This window comes from Eupeodes corollae, chromosome 2 (genome assembly GCF_945859685.1).
Source record: "Eupeodes corollae chromosome 2, idEupCoro1.1, whole genome shotgun sequence".
Classification (NCBI taxonomy): Eukaryota; Metazoa; Arthropoda; class Insecta; order Diptera; family Syrphidae; genus Eupeodes; species Eupeodes corollae.
In genome coordinates this window covers 101,709,800-101,735,632 of record NC_079148.1, presented here as the reverse complement: position 1 = coordinate 101,735,632, position 25,833 = coordinate 101,709,800, and the positions used below count along the sequence as shown (strand labels likewise).

The 25,833-nt window shown below is 36.9% G+C and overlaps 2 protein-coding genes across 2 annotated transcripts; one reads left to right on the top strand and one right to left on the bottom strand.

Annotated features, from left to right (window-relative positions):
* Nucleotides 1–2,699: 2,699 nt before the first annotated feature.
* LOC129945147 (uncharacterized) lies at nucleotides 2,700–7,790 on the top strand. The gene has a single exon (XM_056054804.1). The coding sequence runs from the start codon at nucleotides 2,700–2,702 to the stop codon at nucleotides 7,788–7,790; it is 5,091 nt and encodes a 1,696-aa protein (XP_055910779.1).
* Nucleotides 7,791–8,833: 1,043 nt separating this feature from the next.
* On the bottom strand, nucleotides 8,834–24,210 carry LOC129945552 (proteoglycan 4). Its single transcript, XM_056055363.1, has 6 exons — nucleotides 22,195–24,210; nucleotides 21,544–22,107; nucleotides 21,300–21,475; nucleotides 10,126–10,336; nucleotides 9,899–10,042; nucleotides 8,834–9,839 (listed from the first exon to the last, which is right to left on the bottom strand). The coding sequence occupies exons 1-6, from the start codon at nucleotides 23,794–23,796 to the stop codon at nucleotides 9,687–9,689; spliced, it is 2,850 nt and encodes a 949-aa protein (XP_055911338.1). The 5' UTR covers nucleotides 23,797–24,210; the 3' UTR covers nucleotides 8,834–9,686.
* Nucleotides 24,211–25,833: the final 1,623 nt, after the last annotated feature.

The window sequence follows — 25,833 nt, the reverse complement described above, 5'->3', positions numbered from 1 at the left end:
TTGGAGCAGATTAAACACAAATACAAAACAAATCATCGGTCTGATTGTGTCTCTTCGGAACATAAATTAATCAATTCACAAAATCACGAATATACTTTTTTCCATCCACCAACATCCCTTTGCCTTGGTCCCAATGAATTTAGCTGATTAGCCAGATCTTCCCAAAACACAGCCACAATTTCTGGTGACCTTTTTGTATAGTTTTGAGCTATGTCTGCATATTCGCTCAGCAGATTTACCATTCCCTTATATTGCTGAGCGCTTGTTTTTTTGTTTTGCCTAAAAATAAACAGTCCAGTCCATAAACTGAAACTGTAACTTATTAATAACACAAGATAATTTATTTTTTATTTATTTATTTATTATTTGATTTTAGAAAAGATTACACTTCTGCTTCCCCTTGGTACAACAGAGAGCTCCGTAGCCTAAGAAATACCCGTAACAAGCTTTGGAAGATCTTTTTACAGTCCAAATCTGATACTGATCACAACAATTATCTTCTCGCCTATAATTCTTTCCTGAATTAAAGGAATCCTTTTATAACCAATACCTTAACCAAATGGAAAATAACCTTCTTTCTGATGCAAGGAAATTGTTCAAATTTATAAATGTCAAACGAAAATCTGATAGGTTTCCACCTTTAATGAGTTTCTCCAACACAATCTCCTCTGATCCAACAACCATATCAAATCTATTTGCTAATTACTTTAGCAAATCGTATACTGAACATTTGCATGATCCTGATCCACACTACTTTAGTTATTTAGATGGTTGCACTCAAACCTCCCTTTCATCGTTTACAATAACTGAAGAAATAGTACTTGCCAAAATCGTAAGCCTCAAAGAAAACTTTAGCCCTGGTCATGATGGCGTCCCATCAGTTGTTCTAAAAAAATGTATGTATTCTCTGTCAAAGCCTCTTACTGCACTCTTTGAACTCTCTCTTTCCCAAGGTGTGTTTCCTCACATGTATATGGAACTATTCATTTATATTTCCCATTCATAAACAAGGCAATAAAACTGAAATTAACAATTATAGACCTATTGCTAAATTTTCATGCATTCCAAAACTTTTTGAAAGCTTAGTTTATGATTCCGTTTATTTCCATTGCAAGCCTTTATTCTCCCCCGCTCAACATGGTTTTCTTAAAGGTAGATCCACTACGACTAACTTAATTGAATTTCTATCCAAAGTTTTGTCAGCCCTTGAGAATGGCAAAGAAGTTGATGTTGTATACACTGATTACAGCAAAGCCTTTGATAAAATATCCCATAACATAATTTATTTCAAACTAAGAGCTCTAGGCTTTCCATCTATATTTATAAACTGGATAAGCTCCTATCTTGCGAATAGAATTTATAGAGTCCTTTTCCGTAACTCAGTCTCCAGTCCGATACATGCAACTTCTGGAGTCCCACAAGGTAGTCACCTTGGCCCCCTTCTCTTCGTCTTATCTGTTAACGATGTCTGTCTTAAATTAAAAAACTCAGATATCCTAATGTTTGTGGATGATGAGAAAATTTTTAAGATTATCTCTACTCCATCTGATTCCTTACTTTTACAAAATGATCTTAATATCTTTTTTGTTTGGTGCATGCATAATTTCCTAGAGTTAAATGTAGGTAAATGTAAACAAATGACCTTTTCGCGCAAACAAATCCCATCTCATAGAGTATACTACTTCCTTAATGACGCCGTCAACGTAGTCGATTCTATTAGAGATCTTGGTATTATGTGTGACAAACACTTGAATTTCCATTCCCATTTTGACCAAATTATTGATAAAGCTTATATATCTCTCGGTTTTATTAAGAGAAAGAATTTTACAACCCCTATGTAACTAAAGCGCTTTACATTTCCCTAGTCCGTCCTTATCTTGAATAAGCATGCCAAGTATGGTCTCCCTTTTATGAAAACCATTCACTCAGAATTGAAAATGTTCAAAGGCGTTTCGTTCGATTTGCCTAAAGTGGCCTCCCCTGGGATGATACATCCAACTTGCCTCCTTATGCCGATCGACTAAAACTGATAGGTTTGCAGGCCTTATATATTAGACGCAAAAACGCTGCTATATTATTTGCTCACCAATTGTTAATGGGCAATATAGATTCGCCGGCACTCCTGAGTGATATTCATCTTAACACCAACCCTCAAAATCTGCGATCAGTTTCCCTTTTCTATATCCCTCATCACCGCACTAATTACGGGCACTGTTTGAGCTACAAATTGTGTTTACAGCCTTAGGCTCAACGAAACTATTCCTATCTATCGAAAGCCCATCTATGTAACTTTGTGTCTTGTCTTTGTCTACATATTCGTCAAATAAAGTTGAGTTGTAATCCCTTCTTCAAGGAAAAAAGACGTGTTTAATTTCGCTCGGAAATTTATATTATTTAATTTTTTTATTTCAGCGGAGTTTTCTTTTTGGAAATTAAATTAAAATTACAGTCCACTCTTAACGCGAACAAAATTGGTCCTTCGAGCCGGATTTGCAGATTTCCCATGTTGGGGACAGACAACAGACTAATGCTGGGCAGAGACAGAGGCCCGTGTATGCATTTACGAGTCAGGGTTGCGGGTTCATGAGGGGCTGGATTAGGTCCTCCTCTAGAATGACAGACAATGAGACATATTTTGGCACTGAAATATCGTACATTGTATTGAGTGTAAATTGCGCCAAACAAAACTAGAGCAGTATATGCAAGAATTCGAGTGCTTGCAAAGTCAAATAGAAGAATCGATTGAAGACGCTACTTTACTCGCAGATGAGACCCAATATCGTTCAAATTTCGAATCGGTTTTTTATTCCACTCATGCTAAATTATCTGATATTATAAACGAAATTTCTAATGCGTCGCGTTCCGATGATTCTGAAACCGAATTCAGTTCAGCCATTAAAACACTAATCGAAAATCAAACCGCGCTAAATGACGTTGTAAAAAATTTAGCAGAAACGTCGCGAAGGCCAATAAGCATAACTCATTCGGAGCAATCATCTGGCCTACCAAAAGTGATTTTAAACGAATTTTCGGGAAAATTCGATGAGTGGATTCGTTTTCGGGATTTATTTACAGCGTTAGTTATTTGTAAAAAATCTGTAACCGGCATCGAAAAAATGGAATACCTCCTTTCGCGATTAAAAGGAGACGCGTTGTCACTCGTAAGCCATCTTCCCCGTAGCAATGAAAACTTTTCTATCGCGTGGAAATTGTTGGGTGAGCATTATGAAAAACCAAATTTTATTATGGTGGCTCACTTGGACAATATATTCGACCAACCGGTGATCAAAAGTGGTTCATTGTGCGAATTAAAACGATTATTCAGTACTACCATTGAGAACATGAATGCGCTGCGTACCTTGAAACTCCCGGTCGATTCGTGGGATACATTACTCGTTTACACTTTAACACGAAAACTCGATTCAGAAAATAAATTATTATGGATTCGGGCCGCGGAGCATGGTAAATCTGAATCGTTTGCGGATTTCTCAAACTTTTTGAAAGAGCGAATAAACGAACTCGAAAGTTTAAATCTCTCAAAAGTGCAATCCAGTTCCGGTCGTAATATTATAGCTCCGACTAAAAATAAAGATTCGGGTAAACGTGTTTTCAATATCACTATTCCATCGTGTCCTAAGTGCCAACAAAAACATATGCTTTATCAGTGCGTGAAATTCCGAGAACTTACGGGGCCTGCTCGGTGTGAATTTGTGAAAGCAAACGGAATTTGCTGCAATTGTCTACGGGTTAAGCATTCGTTAGCGGAATGCAAATTTTCGAACTGCAAAACGTGTAATTTGAAGCACAACACTCTGCTTCACGTAGACCGAATTGCCCCCCCTTTCGTTCAACCAGTCCCTGCTGCAAATCAGCCCGGTTCATCGAATGGCATCGTGTCAGCTGTGTCGGTTCGCGCACCCCCATCGCGTCATGAGTGTTTAACTATGCTTCCTACGGCAATAATTTTGATTAAAGACATAAATGGTGAACCTCAATCGTGTAGAGCCCTCCTTGATTCTGGGTCCCAAGCTACCTTAATATCGGAATCTTGTGTTCAACGTCTCGGTTTAAAGCGATCTCATGCTAAGTTTCCGGTAATCGGTCTCGGACAAAATGGAAGTACTCAAGGTACACGGGGACAAGTAAGCCTTATTATGTCTTCGACTTTTGACTCAAATTCGTGTATTTCGGCTAATGCGTTCATTCTTGCCTCGTTAATAAACTGTTTTCCAAGTTTTGAAATACCAAGTGCTTGTCTGTCTCATTTCAAAAATCTATCATTGGCAGACCCCTATTGTTATCGCCCAAGCAAGGTCGACTTGTTGTTGGGATCGGACTTATTCTTTGACATTCTCGCGGACGGTAAAATCGTACATCCATCGGGTTCACCTATCGCCCAGAACACTATCTTCGGCTGGGTGATAGCGGGAAGTGTTCCGTTAAAACGAGAAGCTACTATTAGCGTCAACCATTCAACTGTTGACTTAGACTTGCTCTTAAAAAATGTCTTTGAGCCTGGAGATCTTGTCGACGGAATTCGTTCCAACGACAGTGAGGTAAGTGCAGATATTGAAAAACATTTTATTGCGACACATAAAGTTAATCAAGATGGTAGATACGTAGTCAGCTTACCGTTTAATAAAACGTCCGTTGTTTTCGGCGACTCTCGCGGAGCTGCTCTCAACATGTTGCATTCTATGGAGAGACGATTTTCAAAGAATCCCATATTAAAACAACAATACATCGATTTTATGCGTGAATATGAGCGCCTGGGTCATATGAAAATCGTCCCAATCAACGACCTAAGCTGCCCATCATTTTACTTACCTCACCACGCGGTCCTGAAACCCGACAGCGCAACGACAAAGCTGCGCGTGGTTTTCAATGCTTCGTATAAGTCATCAAATGGCCATTCATTAAACGATTATTTACATGTTGGCCCCACGATTCAAAACGATCTTTTCACGTGCCTTATTCGCTTTCGTAAAAATAAAATCGCGATTAAGGCCGATATCGCCAAAATGTACCGTCAGGTACTTGTCGATGCAAACGATGTTCATTTCCAAAGAATTGTTTGGAGGGAGGAAGTAACCGAAGAACCACGCGATTACATGCTTCTTACGGTTACATATGGAACGGCTTCGGCATCCTTTTTAGCAACTCGTGTTCTCAAACAAATCGGTTTAGACAATATGCATCTTCTTCCCACGGCTTCGAAAAGCATCATTGAAGATTTTTACGTCGACGATTACATGTCTACCTTCGAAAACGTAGATGAAGCGATACAATTAAAAACCGAAGTTGTAAATGTCCTCAACAGGTCTGGAATGGACCTTCGTAAGTGGTCTTCCAATTCGATTGATTTCTTAAACACCATTTCCCCCGAACATCGGGAATCGGATACCAATTTAATCATCGGTGAAACGGGAGTCAAAACATTAGGCTTGCTTTGGGATACGAAATACGATTGTTTCAAATTCGCACCCACGATTCCGGCCATCGGGCCGACCGCCACCAAAAGAGAAGTGCTATCGGTTATAGCTCGAATCTTCGATCCGTTAGGGTGGCTATCACCGATTATCGTCAAAATGAAGATCTTTATAAAACGTTTATGGATCAAACGTGTCGGTTGGGACGAGTTTATTCCCACTGACTTCATGCGAGAATGGAGTGATTTCAATCGAGATCTCTATTCTATTCAAAACGTCAACATTTCAAGATGGATTCACTTTAGTCAAGGGCAGATACTGGAACTGCACGGCTTTGCCGACGCGTCCGAGTCAGCTTATGCTGCAGCAGTGTATGCTAGGGTGGTAGGAGTCAGTGCAGTGGAGACTGCGCTTATCTGTTCTAAGACCAGAATTGCTCCAGTCAAACCTTCTCTTTCTATTCCACGTTTGGAATTGTGTGGCTCTTTACTGCTAAGCCAGCTCCTTAGTAAGGTTAAAGAAGCTTTCGCTATTCACGATGTCAAATGTTTCGCGTACACAGACTCTACTACCGTACTTCATTGGATTAAGGGTTATCCGCGTGCGAGAAACGTCTTCGTGGACAATAGGATTTCGAAAATTGTTGCCCAGTTCCCAGTTTCAATATGGCATCATGTGCGCACGGCCCAGAACCCAGTGGATTGCGCTACTCGCGGCATAATGCCGAAATGTTTGCTAGATTTAGAGTTGTGGTGGAAAGGCCCTGAGTTTCTTCGCGATAATGAAATAGTGTTTTCTGAAATACCGAGTCTCAAAGACAGTTTTTTTGACGATGAAGTTACATGTCTCGTTTCAGCAGCGGAGACAGATGATTGGGATCATCGTGTTTTCGAAATGTTTTCGAATCTCAATCGTCTTCTTCGGGTCATCGCTCGTTGCATCCGACTATTTCGAAATCGTGTCAGACCTCGAGACCGTATTAGAAATTATTTTTTGTCACCAAACGATTTACATCTGGCAAAGATAGCGTCATTTAAACTCGCTCAGAAACACATCTTTAAAAATGATATCGCTCTCTTGGAAAATGGCCAAGCTGTTTCTAAGAAAAACAAACATTATTTTCTTCGTCCCTTCATCGATGAGCAGGGTGTTCTTCGTGTTGGTGGCAGGCTCGAAAATGCCCGCATACCATTTGAGCAGAAGCATCCAGTTATTCTTCATAAGAATCACCCGCTAACAAATCTTATCGTCAATGAATGCCATCTAAGCAACCTGCATGCTGGAATGCGACAAATGACGTACCAGCTCTCGCTCCACTACTGTGTCATCGGTATTCATCACGTTATCAAACGAGTCATCTATCGCTGCACAACGTGCATTAGACCGCGAGCGATTCCATTTCAACAACAAATGGCCAGCCTACCGAGACAGAGATTGGAACCAGGAGGTACCTTTGGCAACACGGGTGTGGACTACGCTGGTCCATTTTTTGTCCGCTCGTGGAAAGGTCGAGGTGCTAAGTTACACAAGGTTTATATTTCGCTTTTTGTTTGCATGGCTACGAAAGCTTTGCATCTAGAGTTAGTGTCGGACCTTTCGTCATCTGCCTTCATCGCAGCCTTGCGGCGTTTCGTTTCTAGGCGTGGAAGATGCCATTCTATTTTTAGTGATAATGGCACTAATTTCGTCGGCGCCAATCAACAGCTACGAGATTGGGCCAACCTACTCGATTCAACAAAATTTCAAGAAGATGTCACCAACGAACTTACCACCAACGGAATCACCTGGCATTTCTCACCTCCCCATGCTCCGCATTTCGGCGGGCTATGGGAGGCCGGGGTCAAGACCACTAAGTTTCATCTACGAAGAGTCCTAGGTCAATCATCTCTAACATACGAAGAGCTCTCCACCGTTTTGTGCCAAGTTGAAGCCTGTGCTAATTCACGTCCATTGTGCGCTCGCTTCGAAGGGGATATGGATCCATTAACCCCAGCGCACTTCCTAATTGCACGACCACTAACAACTGTACCAGATCCGAGTATCTTAACAGCAGAGGACTCGCTGCGAGATCGATGGCAGTATCTTCAACGTCTAGTCCTAAGCTTTTGGGAAAAATGGTCTAAAGACTACCTTATTCAACTTCGAAAGCGCCCAAAATGGTTGGAGAAATCGAAAAATATTCAGCCTAATGATGTGGTTATTCTCATCGATGAAAATCAACCCCCATGTCGATGGCTTATGGGCCGAATCGTTAAAACTTATCCTGGCCGAGATGGACTTGTACGAGTCGCTTCCGTCATTACTGCTAAGGGTGAATTCAAGCGTCCAGTCTGCAAGCTATGTCCTTTACTACTTGGTTGAAGGCGTCCTTCAACGGCGGGAGGATGTTTGAGCTACAAATTGTGTTTACAGCCTTAGGCTCAACGAAACTATTCCTATCTATCGAAAGCCCATCTATGTAACTTTGTGTCTTGTCTTTGTCTACATATTCGTCAAATAAAGTTGAGTTGTAATCCCTTCTTCAAGGAAAAAAGACGTGTTTAATTTCGCTCGGAAATTTATATTATTTATTTTTTTTATTTCAGCGGAGTTTTCTTTTTGGAAATTAAATTAAAATTACAGTCCACTCTTAACGCGAACAGGCACTTTGAACCAAAGTCCAGAATTCTTCGTCACTGCAACGCTGCTATGGTAGTTTTCGGTTTCAACATTTCTAAATCCCATCTGAAAGATACCCTTTACTTTTTCCATTTTTCAGTCCGAATTCCCCGTCCCTTGTAATTTTAAGTCAAATAAAATCAAAATTGTTAGTTCTGGTATATTAAAGAGCTTTTATGTGGGCCTTAGGGCCCATAACATTTTAGTTAACTATTTAAAAAAAAAAGAAAACTCCTTTCCCCAAGAAGAACTTGTCGAAGGACTTCGGAAAATTGTGTTTGTATCTATCAAGAATAAAACCATACAAGTACTTCATAGCAAAGCATAGCATGCAAATTGCATGCGTTGAGATTTGTCGGAGAGAATGTCCGATCAGCTGAAGCAAAATGTCTCCGATTCTTAGGAATTCCGCTCCCACGATTACCTCGATAGAGCCGAATATGAAAATTATCAATTAATGAAACACAACAATTTTTTTGAACTTTCATGCGTTGACGTTTATTTGTCTGTTATTTTGTTTTGTGTGGTAGCACTGAATTTCGAACTCGAATTGTAAAGTTCGCCAACCGTAGTATGTCAAATGTATTAGTTCACTTATGAAAACATCTCACTTCGAACATTCAATTCAACAACCATAATAGGGGTATTAGAAAACCAAAGAAAGAATTTAGCTGTTTTATTTTTTAAACGATTATTTTTAGTGAAAAATGTTGGAGGTTCTTATTAAATTCAGAAAAAAATGTGTGTACACTTTTATTTTTATTGTTTTATTTCCATTTAAAAAGAGAACAAAATTACACTTCAAAAATTATATATTTGCAATTTCTATTACTATCTAAATATAAGATTAAAGTAAATTTTGTTTGTTGTTGTTTTTGCTAATTGTGTGCACAAATGTACTCATATGATGAAATAACAAAGTATAATTAGGATAAATGTATTGCAACATAAAAATCAAAATAGAAACGTTCCACTACGTTCAAATCAAATCAAATTTGTTTTTTTTTTAACAAAAAGCATAAATTGTATTAAATTATTGTTTTTTTGTTTTTCCATTTTTCTTTTTAGTTTATATTTACAATTTTTTTAACCCTTTTGATAAAATATTGAGTTTATGTTTTCCATAGGATTTGCTCGTCTCTTGGATGTTTTATTTTCTTTGCAATTGTTTGCGTCAATTTTTTAGTTATTTTTTCTTTTCTTTAATGAACTTAACTGCTAAAAGTCTTTCTAATTTTTTAATTAAAAGTAAAATGCGACATTTTTTTTATTAATTTTTTTCTTCTTTTTTTTCAACATAATTTTGTGTTTAAATAATTCAACATGGTTCATTTTTTTTTTCTGTCTTTATGACGAAATAAAATTTTAACTACAAAAATGAAAATAAGAAAGTTTGCGATTCATAATAATTAATTAATAATTTTTTTTTTTATAATCTAACTAAGATTTTATTACTTTTTTCTTTTCTTCATTTTTTCTTTTGTATTACATAACTCAAGTATATAATTTTAATTTATATTTAATTTTGTTTTTGCTTTTGTCTCGGCGAATTCGTTAAGTTTTCCTTAAAAACAGTCAAAACAAAAAACAGTGATGTCCTCACCATTGACCCTTTTGGATAAAATGTTTGAATTTCTCCAAACATGGCGCACTGCACCATTGTCGTACTAGAATTTCCTCTTCTTCTTCAAGAGACTCAATTATTTGTGGCAAAACATTTTCAATGCTTCGTTGTTTCATCTCAAAATAGGTCTAAAATTATTTTTTTTTAAATATAAGAAACTGATAAAATGACAAACATTTATTTTTACCTCGGGACAAAGCGATGCAATTCGTTTTGCTGCGCCTAGTGCTTCTTCGTTGACTTTACCAACGCTTGTTAGTTTATTGACAAGACCCGATAAGGCAGATTCTGTTGAGTGTAATTTTTCCGATAGCCACAGAAGTTTTGTTTTCTTTATAAACAAACACAAAAAAAAACATATTAAAAATTTTAACAATTTTCCATACAAAAAAAAAATCGTTTTTATAAACTTACAAAAGTTGAACGGATTTTTGTTGTTTCTGAGAATATAAAATATCCTTCGGGTATTTGTCCAATTTTAGCATAAGGAGTTTCATAGGTTCCCTTGTCACTGCCAATTACTACATCGAATAAAGGTAACATTGTTACTCCAAGGCCAGAGTTGGCGCCATTTACGCCTGCTATCAATGGCTTACTAAATTTAGCCATAGTCATAAGGAAGTTTCTGAAAGAAGATAAAATTATTGGAGTTTTGTTGGGTTTTTGAAAATAAAGTTATTTCGTGTGTTTAAAAAGCATTCAAAATATTCTGGAGCCAAGGTATCTAAAAGGGGTAAGAAAATAGTATTGAAACATGATATATTAATTCAATATTATGTACGAAACAAGGAAAATATCATGCAAGACAAACGTCATACAAAAACCATCAAGGAGGAGTTTTTCTCCCATACCTTGAAACCTAGTAAACTACCAAATGCTTTTCAAGGTAAAAAGTATATGGACATACTCATGACATTATTATAACAGATCAAGGATAGTTCAAAGAGATTTTTTGTAACATAATTAATAGAGGACCGCAAATGAAACATATTGTCATGGCTCTGGTGAAGTAATCGACATCCAGAAGAAGGTTAAAATCACAATAGATAGAACTCTTATCGAACAAACATATCCAGGCAACTGCCAAAGAAGCTAAGTAAATCATGGGGATGCTAACCAAACATCCTCACATAGAAATATACCATGATATTAAGACATCGTTACCTAGTGGGGTGTTACATGGCGCAAGAGAATTGACATTGACAAATTACGGTTGAAAAATTACTTTTTAAAAAAACTTATATGCTTACCAAAAGAATGAATACTTGCCCAACAGTAACAATTGGAAAGTCGTGTTAACAGTATTTGAGAGAAAAGAGGCAGTAAATGTTTGAAAAACAAACACACATAAAATAAAGAGTTAGTTGCACAAAAATTTTATGACTTGGGCCTGTTTGCTGATACTTTTTAAATCTGTTGTTAGAAAGTTTGTATGTTTCACTTTACTAATGGCGTTTTTTTTTTGTTCAGAGCTGAGCACTGAGCAGAGTCTGAGAGAACAGAGTAGAGTAGAGTTGAGTTCTGAGCAGATTATGCTCAGAGCTCTCTGATTTAATTATGAAACAACTTGAGCACTAAACTGCCATAATTGGAAAACAGTCATAGCGTTGGTTAATTTGACGCCTGAAATAAATGTGATTCATAAAAATGCTATATGCAATTAGTTTTTTCTAAATTATCTTTCCTTCTGCACTAGAGCGACCAGACTCTCCCGCCATTTTTATTGTTTTGACGATGATTTTTTTAATTTCCCGGCTTTCAAATATCAAATTGTTTGTGGTTAGCATTTTACTCCGTTTACTCTGTTATTAACTTCCCATAGGAAGTTATTGTAATGGGTCCGATTTGTCAAATTGAAAATTTTGACATTTCTCGACGTTTCAAGGTCCCTAGAGTCGAAATAAAAGATTTTTAGAAAGATGTCTGTGCGTGCGTGTGTACGTACGTTTGTACGTCCGTACGTCCGTACGTTCGCGACGTTTTTTTCGTCGTCCATAGCTCAAGAACCAGAAGAGATATCGACTTCAAATAAATTTTGTTATACAGATAAAAAGGCAGAAAGATGCAGAAAGGGCTCTCAAGAATATTGCGTGGGTGGTTTTTTCACTATAGCAGTTTGAAAAAAAGGTGAAAATTTTGGTTAACCCTAAATATCTTACGAACCAAAAACGCTAGAGACTTGAATTAAATTGTATATAATATATTGTAACATGATACCAAACAGGTATATTTTTTGAAAAAAATCAATGTAACGGTTTTTTTTAAAAATCAATAAAACTGAAAAAAAAAATTTGTCACCTCCAAAATTTTACGACTGAAATATAATTTCATCTCTTAAACAATTTTTTGCAACGAAGAATAATGTTTTTGACATCTGATAAAATTTTGAGAAAAATCGAATTGACAGTTTTTTTACAAAAAATAAAAACCTAAAAAAAAAAATTATAAAAGTTGGTAAAAATTGATTTTTGACTCAAATATCTTTTAAAAAATAAGAAATATTGTTTTCAACATTTGGTAAAATTTTTAAAAAAACGAATTGACAGTTTTTTTTACAAAAAATAAAACTTTAAGAAAAAAAAAACAATACTAAAACTTGGTAAAAATTTACTTTCGACTCAAATAGCTTTTCAAAACTTAAAAATATTGGCTTGAATTTTATTTTATTTCACAGAAAATATTGTTTTCCATATTCAGTAATTTTTATATAAAAATTCAACAGTCCGTTTTTTTCATAAAAAATAAAATCTACAAAAAATAGCAAATTTGGTTAAAATTGATACGAGTACATATAGACAAACTTTTAAGCAAGACAAATCGGCAGACGGGATGGGAAGTTATCAGTGTGGGTCGCATCCCAGCCTCTTTTTTTATTCTGAGCTCGCAGAGCGCGCTCTGAACATGTTCAGAACTATAAAATAAACACGAATTTGAAGCTCTGAACGATCAGAACTCAAAAAGAAAAAGAAACACAATTAATTTTTTGACAGTTCGAGCTCTGCTCTGAACTAAAAAAGAAAAACGCCATAAGTTGCACATAAAATAAAACGTAGCTAACTTCGATGTAAAATTACAAACAAAAAATCAAATTGTGAAAAAGTATGTATGTATGTGTGATATTTCAAAAACGGTAAATTTATGAAAAAGATTGTGAAACTGTTTGCGTTTGTTCAAAATTAATAAAGCTGACAAGAAAAGGACAAGAAATCACAATTTTTCTCTAAAATAAACGCGAACACTTTAAGAATGTGGATATTAAGAAAAAACAATAATTGAAAATAAAAAAAGATGGAATTACGAGGGGCGTTCAATATATTCTCGGTATCGGGGTGAAGCTGTGGTTATATATATAAATTGACTTATTTATCAAGTAATACTATTATTTTAGTGAAATTTCATATAAATGTGATTATTATTTACCGTTAAATCTCTATTTAAACAGAATCATAATGGCAACTGAGACGATGATGGTGAAAATTGAGCATCGCGCTGTAATTAAATTTCTCACTAAGCAAGGAAAAAGTCAAAAAACTATTCATGAAGAAATGGTGGCAGTTTACCAGGGTTCCGCACCTTCATTATCAACTGTGCAAAAGTAGTCAAGTGAGTTCAAGAGAAGCAGAGAGAGCCTTGAAGACGACCCCCGCTCCGGCGCACAGTGGTTCGGTTTGTATGGGAGAGCGGAAAAAAGTCTGTAAAATCTGAACGGTTCAACGGATTTAAATAAAATTTGGCATACATGTTAAGATTAGTCTTATACATATTTGGTCAAAATTTGATTGAAAAAAAAAATTATAAACAAAGTTATTGACATTTTTCTAAAATTTGAGGGTTTTTGATTTTTGTATGGGAGAGCGGAAAAATGTTTGTAAAATCTGAACTATTAAACGAATTTTAATGAAATTTTTAAATCATTTTAAGATTAGTCTTATACATGCTTGGTCAAAATTTGGTCAAGAAAAAATTATTAGAAAACAAGTTATTGACATTTTTCTAAAACTTGAGGCTTTTGATGTTATATTTAAATAAAAGTCCTTCATCTTTTAGGGCATGTCTTAATACTTCATATTGGCGTTTCGACAATACTGCTTGTATAAATAATGCAAGAGCCTTATCCGGATCAAATTGTGAGCAGGAAAAGCTCTCTGATGTTGCTGCATAGTCTATCTCTTCTTGAGGAAATATATTTCTAATTTCGTCCCTCTTATACCTTTTAGCTCGATCACAGCATTCGTCAAAACTCTTTCGTGGTCTTCCCATATTAGTTGACGTTTCGGCCAATACACTTTGGGTTAGTTCTACTTCGAAAACTCCTTCGAGCCAATGAGTGTTTTTTTTTTAAAATGACTTTTTTTTTCTATGAACTGCGTTCCATCGACTCAAAAAATGAGGCACAAAACGTTTATTTAATTCTGACAGCACAGTTTCTATTTGCTCAGAAATTAAGTTGGGGTATTCCCTTTCAAAATATGGTAGAAGATTTTGAACATCATGTCCATTAGTGATAAGTTCACTACACAACACCTAATAAGGAATTTCGATTGAATGCATTTTAATGTATTGAATTCATTATTCACTGTATGTATATTTGTTATTATATTTAACTTCACTTTCACTTATTGATTGATCAGAGTAAACATTTTTCTTAAACACCTTGCACAAATGGTCAATAACTCAATACTGACTTTTTTTTAATTTAATCCTTTATATATATAGATTTAAGTAAGAGATTTTATTCTAATAAGACAGGTAATACAAAATTACGCAATACACAACAAAAACAAAGCAATAAAACTTTAAAAATAACACCTTTTTTATTTCTACCTGCCCTACTTTTAGCAAAAAACTAAAAAAATAAAGGATTATCCCTAATCCTTTTCTTTATTTTTTTTAAGCTCTATCATATAATTTAAAATATCATAAAACTATATTGCTTTTCGTGTGTTCTTTCCAAGAAAATTGAGTTCAAAGTTGAAAAAAATTTCCGGGCAAAAATAAATGGTTTCGCAAAAATCGAAATTTATAAACTTGAATAATTTTTTCTTGACCAAATTTTGACCAAGCATGTATAAGACTAATCTTAACATGTGTTTAAAATTTCATTAAAATTCGTTTAGAAGTTCAGATTTTACAGACTTTTTTCCGCTCTCCCATACAAAAATCAAAAACCCTCAAATTTTAGAAAAATGTCAATAACTTTTTTTCTAATAATTTTTTCTTGACCAAATTTTGACCAAGCATGTATAAGACTAATCTTAAAATGATTTAAAAATTTCATTAAATTTTGTTTAATAGTTCAGATTTTACAAAAATTTTTCCGCTCTCCCATACAAAAATCAAAAACCCTCAAATTTTAGAAAAATGTCACTAACTTTGTTTATAATTTTTTTTTTTCAACCAAATTTTGGCCAAATATGTATAAGACTAATCTTAACATGTATGCCAAATTTTATTTAAATCCGTTGAACCGTTCAGATTTTACAGACTTTTTTCCGCTCTCCCATACAAACCGAACCACTGTGCGGCGCCCCGGCTAGTGCTTGTACGGGAGAAAGCATCAAAGGAGTCGAAAAACTTGTTTTCGAGGATGCCCGAACATCGAACTTTAATTCCCATTCGGATTCAGCATGCTTCAGGACCGTTGAAGCACTCAAAACATTTTACGCAATAAAAACTTTGATCTTGCCATATCCATTATGAATCCAAAAACAATAACTGGCTATGAAAACATTTTTTATGGTGCAGATGAGTTGTTCGAAAATGAATCCGGTACCAGTACAAACATTGTAAGAAGAATATATTTTTGTTTGTATTAACTTTATTTTGTTGGATGTTGAAGCAACAAAGGATTTGGGAAAATTCAAACCCAATCAATTGAGAAACCCGATCCATAAAAAAATTAAAGATAAGTCACGAGAACGTATCTGATCAGAAAATTAAATTAAATAAATTGGGTGACGCAACAGTCCGTTTGAGAACTAGGTCCTAGTGACTGAAAACTATCAACCATTCCTGTGTGCGAGTACTGTTGTCAGGGATGGAATGGACGCACGGTTTTAAGCCGAATCCGAACGACAAATTTGAGAAAGCACTTTTCATGACAAGAATTACTCTTGGAGAATTTGTCAATACCTCGCAAGAGGCAGTACGCGTGGCATAGGCAGGGATCGAACCCATGACCTCTCGCATGACAAACCATCGCACTAACCATCATTCCACGGGTATTACAGATCAGAAAGTTACCTTTGAAAATATTGATAAAAATTGCCCAAAAACTAACATTCCTATGTCCAAAGGATTAAAAAAGCAGTTCAACAATTCGACCACAAAAACAGAAAGAAGTCACTGGTTTGGAAGGTGAAGACCCGTTGCTTCAACGTTACCTAGCAGCAAAATAACTGAGCAATATTCACAGCTATCAGCTATAAAAATTGAGTTTGCTAAGCTCCACTATGATACCCAAAACGAGGAAGCGACTCAAAAAAAAATATACAGCCTCTATTGAACATGAGTTAAGAAAACGTTCTTTGGAATTAGATATTAAAATAAAGACGGAATTTCTTAAAAAACACACAATAATTATCAATGTCGTCTTTAATTGTAGACCACAGCCGTATGCCAGTACAGGAAACCGTCTTTTCAATATTCTGAAGGATTTGTCTATAGGAACTCTTGTTCGTATTTGAGACTCATTATAAAGTTGATCTGCCGTGTCACGAGGACTGAGCAATGGTGTCATCAAATACCAGAAGGAAATGATGCTATATCAAAAAAAAATCCCTTTTAACCTGTGAAACTTCTTATGATATAGATGGAATTTTAATATATTTCCTATACAGATTTGCAATTTCATTGTTGTTAGTTGTGCTAAACTTTTGTGAGGATGCTTTACAGATTTCCACGCAAAAGAAAAAAAAGATGTGAAGAGAAAATAGAGCTTACTTTGGATCCTTCACTTTCTTGTCAAAAGAACTTAAATCAAATGATAAAACATCGTTTCAAATTATATCAGGATGAATGAAGAAAGTTTGGACCTACTTTTTTCGTTCACAAAAAAGACATTAAGAAAAAAAAAATACAATTTTGAGAAGCGCAATATCACCAGAAGAAAGTTTTGTTTACGCTTTGAGATGTATATTCACGGGAGAAACATTTCAAAGCTTAAACTACTAAACTAGACTCTCTCAACCATTTTTATATTTGTTCACTCAGAATGCAATTTAACTACGTAAGAATTTAATCTTTTACCCTGGACCATTATCTTAAGGAAACTTTTGCAAACAGCGCCTAAAATGGAAAATCAGCCCTATCGGGCAAGCGCAGATTTTACAGGAATACATATGAACAATGTAAGCCTAAAATACTTGACACCTCGTCTGAACTTCAATACACCTTTCAGTACTAACTTCCCTGATAGGAACGAATTGGTGATTCGATAATATTCATATAAACTGACATCTCGAAAACGGTTACAAGGTCACAGTGATGTGTCTGGGAACCAGAAGGCTATATTCATCTAAGTGTGGAGATGGCGTCATCAACACAAGTCCATTTCCTTACTTAATATAACCTAACTACGTAAGGAAAATACTAACCCTTGTAAAAAATCGACTACCAAACATAATTACAACGAACCTGTTGCAGCGAAAAACTCACGTTTTTTACAGAATGGTAACGGCTAGAACTTCAATATAACGTCTAACATGTAGAGAGAGGATTGGAGTAGAATGTTTGAGGTGTCGCTGGGAAAAATCAAAGAAATATGTTTGAAGAAGTTTTGCGATTCAAAGTGGAACCCTGCACAAAAGCTTGCAGTATAATCTGGGTGTTAACAATTATTTCAATAACCATAATTCGATGCACTTAATCTCTAAAATGTTTAAAACCAGATGGGAGCTAGTTTTTCTGGATTATCAAAAAAAAACTATCGGATTTCAGCTCGCCAAAAATATTATGACATTTCAAATTCGCCTATGAATTCGTTAATTGGTCGAACTCAAAACGAAGAAGGCGAAAGCAATAATTGAAAAATGGCAAACTCGCTAGCAAAACTATTCGCCGCGAATCCCATAATCAAGCCCCAGAGTGTTCACTCGCCAACGGCCCTCCAAGAAATTGTAAAGCAGATGAACTCGCCACAAATGGTACGGTACAACCCATTCTACCTACAGTTGTGTTCATAAAAATAGTAGTGCTTTTCACATTTTATTAGATTGTCAATTATTTAAATAACGGAAATTCTTACAAAAAAAATTAACATGTTACTTGCATCTAACGGTCTTTCGTTTTCGTATTAGAGTCTTTAAGCGTTAAGTTATACTCTACTTTTCCCGGTGAACATTCATTATTTCAAACTCTCTGGATATAGAGTGTTCATAAAAATAGCAGTACTTTTGATTTTATAATTAAAAAGTGTTAAAAATTCATTTTTTTTAATTTTTCGGTAAGTAAATAATTAACTATTTAAAGTTTTAAGTATTTGTAACATACTAGGATATTAAAAAGTTAATAAATATTAACTCAAAAATAAACAATGGGGCGGTCAAGACACTGCACCGCAGAAATTCGAAAACTGCGTTTGGAGAGAAAAACCTATGAAAATATTCAAGACATTCTAGGCTGCTCAGCAAAAATGTTCAGTAACGCCTTAAAATGACAAAATAAACCGAAAACGCGAAGCTCAAAAAGGATGACTACTGAAATAACTGACAGAAAAATTGTTCAGTTAGCAAAACAGAACCCTTCCATAGGCTCTAGGAAAATAAAAAGTACAACTGTCTGTTAGCGCTGTCACAATAGGAAGACGTCTTTTATTACCGAAGTTACCAGCCCGAAGTCCACGCAAGGTTCTTGACAAAAAGGCATGTAGCAAAGAGAATGGAGTTTGTTATAGCGCACAGAGATTCGGCAAAGAGAAATGGAGGATTGTTCTGTGGAGTGATGAAAGCAAAGTCGGCAAAATAATGGTTTGCGAAGAAGAAGTTATCCGTTATGGAGGGCCCGCTCAATCTTCCGACCTTAACCCCATCGAAAATTTGTGGGGGGACGTTAAAAACGCAGTTCATAAAGCAAAACCCAAGCAGTACGTGATTCGAGGGACGCAATATTAGTCGAGAGGTGTCAGGTTTTTTAGTACTAATAAGCTAAAATTATTTGTATACTTTCATATAACTTGTTACAGTTTTTCTTACTTCTTACGTAATAGATCTAGTATTTTGTCATGCACTGCTATTTTTATGAACAGCCATATATTTAAAAAACGGTTTTTACTGTGACAAAGCTAACGCTAAAAAATCGATAATACTTATTTTCTGTTATTATGAATTAAATATTTTAGTTTTTTATTAGAAGTATAATGAAATATATTATAACGTTGATATTGAAGGCCTTTTTATTATATTTGGAGAGCACTGCAATTTTTATGAACACAACTGTATAAAGAAGGCAGCCATCAGTCGGAATAACATCAACGCTTTTCAGGTCAAGAAAAACATCTGGCCTACACTAGAATCATAGCGCTCAAGGTGTTTGCTATCTCTACGCAGATTATATATAAGTTCGATAATCGGTATTATAGCCGGGCACTGCTCTAGCTTATAAGCAAGACATACCTAGAAGAATTCTTCTATAAAGATCTAAACTATCTGAATTACATTAACATAGTCCGTCTTTCACGTTTCGTAATGGATTCAAATTGGTTTTATTGAGCTCAGGCTTCGCTGCCGAACTATTCAAAGCAGCAGGCGACGACTTGGTAGGGAACATGCATCAACTCATCTACAAAATATGGTCGTCAGAAAGCATGGCCGATGAGTGGAATCTCAGCATAATGTGCCCGATACATAAGAAAGGAGACCCTCTAAACTGCGCCAACTACAGAGGCATCAGTCTCCTTAACATTGCATATAAGACCCTCTCTGCCGTATTATGTGAACGTCTGAAGCTATTCGTCAACAACCTGATTGGTCCTTATCAGTGTGGCTTCAGACCATGAAAGTCCACTATCGACCAAATATTCACACTACGGCAGATCTTGAAAAAACCCAGAAACTGCAAATAGGTACCTATCATATGTTTATCGATTTTAAAGCTGCTTTTGACAGTATCTATAGGGAAGAGCTCTCCAGAGCAATGACTAATTTTGGCATCCCTGAATGGACGCTGCTCTATCAAGGTCGGAAAAGATCTCACCGATACATTTGATGTCAAAAAAAGGTTTAAGCCAGGGTGATGCACTGTCATGCGATTTCTTCAACATCGTTCTGGAAAAAATGGTGCAAAACACAACCGTCAAAACTAGAGGCACAATCTTCCAGAGGTCCATCCAATTACTGGGATACGCAGATTATATTGACATAATTGGAAGATCAAAGCGTGATATCAGTGGAGCGTTTTTGAGCATTGCGACAGAAGTGAAGAAGATTGGTTTAGTAGTCAATGGGGGCAAGACCAAGTCTGTCATCAAAAAAGGACATTGAACAACGATTTTTTGGACAAAACGTCACCATGGACAGCTATAACTTTGATGTAGTTAAGGACTTTGTCTACCTAGGCACCGCACATAGACAACGACACCAACGCTGAAATCAAACGAAGAATAACTCTTGCAAATCGCTGCTTCTTTGGTCTTAGAAGACAGTTGAGAAGTAAGGTCCTTTCTCGAGCATCTAAAATCACCATCTATAAGACACTCATCATCCCGGTTCTAATTTATGGCGCTGAGGCCTGGACCCAGTCAAAGAAAGTTGAGAGCGTCTTACGATGCTTCGAGAGAAAAATTCTTCGGGTGATTTTTGGTCCCGTACGCATAGATGGAGAATGGAGGAGAAGATATAACAGCGACACTGACCTAGTTAGCAGAATTAAAGTCCAACGGCTTAGATGGCTGGGTCATGTAGAGCAAAGACGGAAGGTCTTCAAATCCAATCCTGAGGGACGGGGCAGTAGAGGAAGACCAAGACCCAGGTGGCGCACTCAATTGGGTGAAGACGTCAACCAACGAAGATTATGATCAACAAAATCACACTTTTACTTCTACTGTAGAATGAACAACCTCATGCAGTTCTTTAGGGAATACAATAGAACTTAAGGTGGTCTCAATGATTCAATTTATTTGTTTATTTTTCCAAAAATAAAGGTTCAAAAAGAATTAGGAAGCTACGAACCTAAGTCTGGCCTCTTACTTAAGTTATCTTATATTAATATCTGACTCTACGTAATCTAATTGTACGTAATCTCTCTCTTTCGTCTTACTGATATCTTTGTTTTGAGTAAATACCTAAAAAAAACTGTTATGTCAACATTTTTATAGCCCACAATAAAATTCCATTAACAAAATCATAAAAATCCTACCTACTTGGTAGAATAATGATCTGTGAAAGTTGAAAGAAAAGTGTTTGTTTTGTAGCAAACAAAGCTGAAAACGCGTGTTTCGAAATCAACAATTTTCTCAGAACATATTTTGTAGGTATGTGTAATTATGAGTCACTGGCATTACGAGATATTTATGGAACCAAAAAAAAAGTAATAATGATAAGGCTCTCATCTCGATGCCACAGAAGATAGAAATAAAATAAAACCATACTTACTTAACAGCTCTTGCCAATTGAACAGCAGCATTTTTTCTATTTTCCACCGTCCCCACAGTAAGATCGGTAAAGTCGATTCCCTGACAGAAGTTTGGACCTTCTGATAGCATCAATACAGCATTGCATTCTGTGTCATCGTTCAAGACTTTCAATACTCTACTCAATTCGTTGAGTAACTGAAAAGAGAAAAGTAAAAAATTTAGCCTCAATCAAGCCCAATTTATGGAGTTTCGTTGTAACTTACCGCCACAGTTAAGGTATTTGCTAACTTAGCGCGATGTGTATTGAAGGTCAATTGTCTAACATTTCCAATGTTTACAATTTTAACATCTTCTTTTGCTTCCTCATTATCGGCTTCGTCTTCAGCGTTTGGCGAACTCTTGGCATTTCGCTTGGCTGTTGCAGCTCTCTTCATATCGGCTGACAATGGATTCACCAAAATCACCGGGCTCTTCATTTTCTTCAACTTCGACTTGTTCTCGGGCTTGGCAAACTCAAATTGATTGTCAGTTTCTGGGGTGTTGGGTGCGTCCGCCGCCGCCGGGGAAGCATTTGCTGATGCGGTTGGTGTTGTTGTTTTTGATGCTGCTTTCATTTGTTTTCCAGCTGATGCTGGACCATCAATGCTGAGGCGATTGATGCTGGCCGAACTCGAGTACGAACTGTTCGACCGACGACGGATGATCATGGCATCGTCGTCTTGTTGCTTTTTACGTTTGTACACATAATCCCAAGAGGCGGATGCCTTGGGTTTTGTTTTGCGGTTTTTTGCAACAACAGTTTCTTTTTTTGCTGGCGGCGTCACTGACTGTAAGACAGAAATTTAAAGTTAAATCAAGGAATTCAATTTGAAGACTAGAGAAGATAATCAAAGGTATCCGAAAGAAATACTTACAGGCTTTTCAACTGGTGAAAGTGAGGCTGCAGCTACTGTTGTTTTACGAGCGGTCGAAAGTCTCGATGAGTTCGTCTCAGTGTCCGGTGTGCGCTTGGATCTCTCGGTCTCCAGGGAATTCAACATATTTACGGCTCCCTCATCGCCCAACAGCCGATCGATCTCCCTCGAATTCTTTTTTCTGTTGCCTCCGTTGACCGATGGGGTTGTAGATGCTGGTCGCTTGATGGGCGGCGTTCCAGCTCTCGAAACCTCGTCGGCGTCATCTTTCAACTTGGGTATTGCGGCAGCAACCTTTTCCTTCTTTGGGGGAGCCGGCGTACTTGGTTTCACCAGCTTGGCGTAGGAGAACTGAGTCTCCGGTGCGTCCGGGTCCCATATTATCTTTCGTTTTATGATTCTGGTTCGCTTGAATGTCGACTGCGGAGGCGGATCTGGCTGTTTCTTCTCAGCATTAATCAATTTCTTTGGCTGAGCGGTATTTATGACTTTCTTTGATGCTGGCGCTGGTGCTGAGGCCAGCGCTGAACCGGCAGTCGAGGACGCTGGAGCTTTATCCTTGTCTGTGGAGGGCTCTGGTTTTTGAACTGTTTTCTGTGGTGCCTTGGCCGCTGCCTTTACTGGGACAGCTGACTTGATTGGCTGTGCGGGTTTTACAATTGTAACCTTGGCTGCTGCGGGTTTAGCTGCAGCCGTCGTTGATTTAGAAGGTTGAGCGGTTGGTTTTGCTAGTGTAACCTTGGCCTGCTGAGCAGTAATTGCTATCTTCTTTTTCGCTGGCGAAGGACTTCCCTCAGAATCGTCCGCATTAGCCTCATCGCCATCACTCCAATCGGACACTAGCGAAGTCACCAAATCCGCTGGCTGAGTGATCGACTTGATGTCCTGTTTCCGACGACGGTTGTTCTCGCGATTCCGCGACCCGGGAACTCGCGACAATGATTGGAATTGCTCCAGGGCAACCTTGTGCACTTGTTCCTTTGTGAGGGGTTCCACCTTTGTCGTTTCCTTGCCCAGGGGGTCTGCCTCTGCGAACTCCATTTCACTGTCGATAATGTCAACAATCTGGAACTCTCCCTCGCCTTCGATTGTAACCCCCTTCTCAACGTCGTCCTCTGTATCGGTACCCTTCAGAACCGCCAAAAGGTCATCATGCATTAAAGCGGTCTCCTCTGGCTTGCTAATTGCTGGGGCAGCAGAGCCCGTTGTCGAGTCCGGGGCATCACTTGTTGTTTCAGAATTAACGCTTGTTCCATTTCTCCTCTCAGAACCTACTTTCTCGCTGGAAATCTCAATGATGTCCTCTGCAGTCGCTGCCGAGTCTTTCTTTTCCGAGGGTCCATCATTCGACGAGGACGCGACGCCCATGGCCAGAGCTTCTTCGACGATTCCGCTCTGCAACACATTGGGCTGTTCTTCGTCGTCGTCGATCTCGTGCATTATAGCCAGGTCCCGCTCAATGCTTGTCAATTCATCCATCAAACTCTCATTGGGGTTTTCATCTTCCATTACAACATTTCCAATCAAGATTTTCTGCTTGGGAATTTCTTCGCCGCCGCCACTTTCAACCTCTGGAATTATGATCTCAACTTCGTCCGACATTTTGTCAATCACAAGTTACAAGCTTTTTTATCAATCAATAAAAAAATAAATCAAATTTTCACAATTGTTGGCTCATTGAAACCTCCCGTCGTCCGATTAACACGTGAATCTATTTTTTATCGTCAAAAATTTTTGGTTAGCGCCATTTTTTCTTTTGACACAAAATCTAAAAAGAAGAGATCACAATTTGGAACTTGATTTTCTATTAATACCACACTTCTGCCCTAAGCACTTTGATATGAATTCAATTTAACAGTATTTTTGGGAGTTTATTTTGTTTATATTTGGTAATTTGAATTGGGTATTTATTTGAGAAAACAAAAATAAATTCTTTTGATTTATGTAAAACAAACAAGCGCCATGCAACGAAAATATGCGACGGACGAGTGGAGCTGATGCTGATTGTGATTGGCATAGGCATTGGTTTGGTATGGGAAAGGATGGATGGCTTCGCTTTGCAACGCAGCTCTTCCATCTTGATGTAATATTTCTGATTCTTGTTTCTTTTTCTAATCTAGTAATATGTAAGGGAATTCTAATTGGTTGGAAAGAGATAAATAGATTGTACATTAATGACATAAACTATAAAATGGGAAGTGTTTGGAATTTAGTGGGTAAAAAGTGATGCCAATTTTAATTTTTCAAGTGTTTGTATTATGCTTGAGTTACATGTACAGTCACGAGTAAAAACAAAACAAAATGCAAATGGAAAACTGATTTTTTCGTGTATTAATAGATAACTAAGTTGGCTGGCAAATAAACTCAGGGTTCTGATTTTGTTCAACAAAAATTAAGGAAAGTATGCATAATAGATCATAACCATTTTATCGGGGGGGATTAGAATTTCCTTATACCTTGTTTTCATTCATTTCAATGCGATTTACAAACCGGAACTAAGTCATTTCAATTATTGAAATCATTGGGGCTTATTCATAGAGAATTACTAAAGTCGTGATTTCTTGATCTATAGTTTAAGGCATGTTGATTGAATAAATACAACTCTTATTCATAGTCAATTTTCCTGCTGGGTTTAGTAAAACCCCAGTTTAAGGTTGTATTCAAATGACAGGTTAAATCAAAAAAATATTGTTATATTTTCAAACTTCTTATTTTCTGCTTTCATTCCTCGAATTGGTTGTCGAAAAAAGTAGGTAAGTCAAAAATACAACGTTCTATAATATTTTAGATGAAGAAGAAGGAAAATATAAAACGCGAACGGCGGGAAAACTGGTCGCAGCCAGAGAAGGAACTTTTGCGGAAACTGATTCGCCGGCACATCAACATTGTCAACGATAAAAAATATTAAGACGACAACGAAAAAGTAAGCATCTTGGTCCAATATCGACATAAATATGAGGGCAGCTGGCTATATATTTTTTTTTTAGATTAGCGAACACTAAAAGGGTTTTGTATACCGTTAATATGCCAAAGACACAGTGTGAGCATTAGGACATTGGTTTTAAAACCTTGCGTCGATGTTCGAGTGATGTAAGCGAGTTGATGGTGTTAATGTCACCAATGATTTTAAAAGCTCTTTTTTGAATACTGTCCAAGAGGCTTAAATAAGTTACTGGAGCACCAGCCCAGAGATGCGAGTTATATTCAAGTTTCGGACGTATATAGGCTTTGAAGATTGTAGCCAGATCAGACGGAGAGAAAAATTTCTTGCAACGTCTCAAAAAACCTAGACATCTTGCTGCATTTTTGGCAACATCGCGTATGTGACCGCTCCACAAAAGGTGGTTGCTGATGCACATTCCGAGGATGTCAAGATTTTCCGTTGCGTTGATGCAAGTGCCACTCATAGATAGTGGCAAAGAGGGTTTATCTCGCTTTAACGATGCAAGACAGCATTGATATTTCGAAGCATTAAATTCCACACGATTTTTTATTCCCCCCTTTTTATTTCCCTATGAGTCTGGAAACATATATGAAAAGCTAAGACAGCTATCGTCAGCGAAACAATGTATTGGGTTAGAAGTAGCAGACAGGAGATCATTTATAAAAGTGAGGAAGAGGGTCGGAGACAAAACGGAG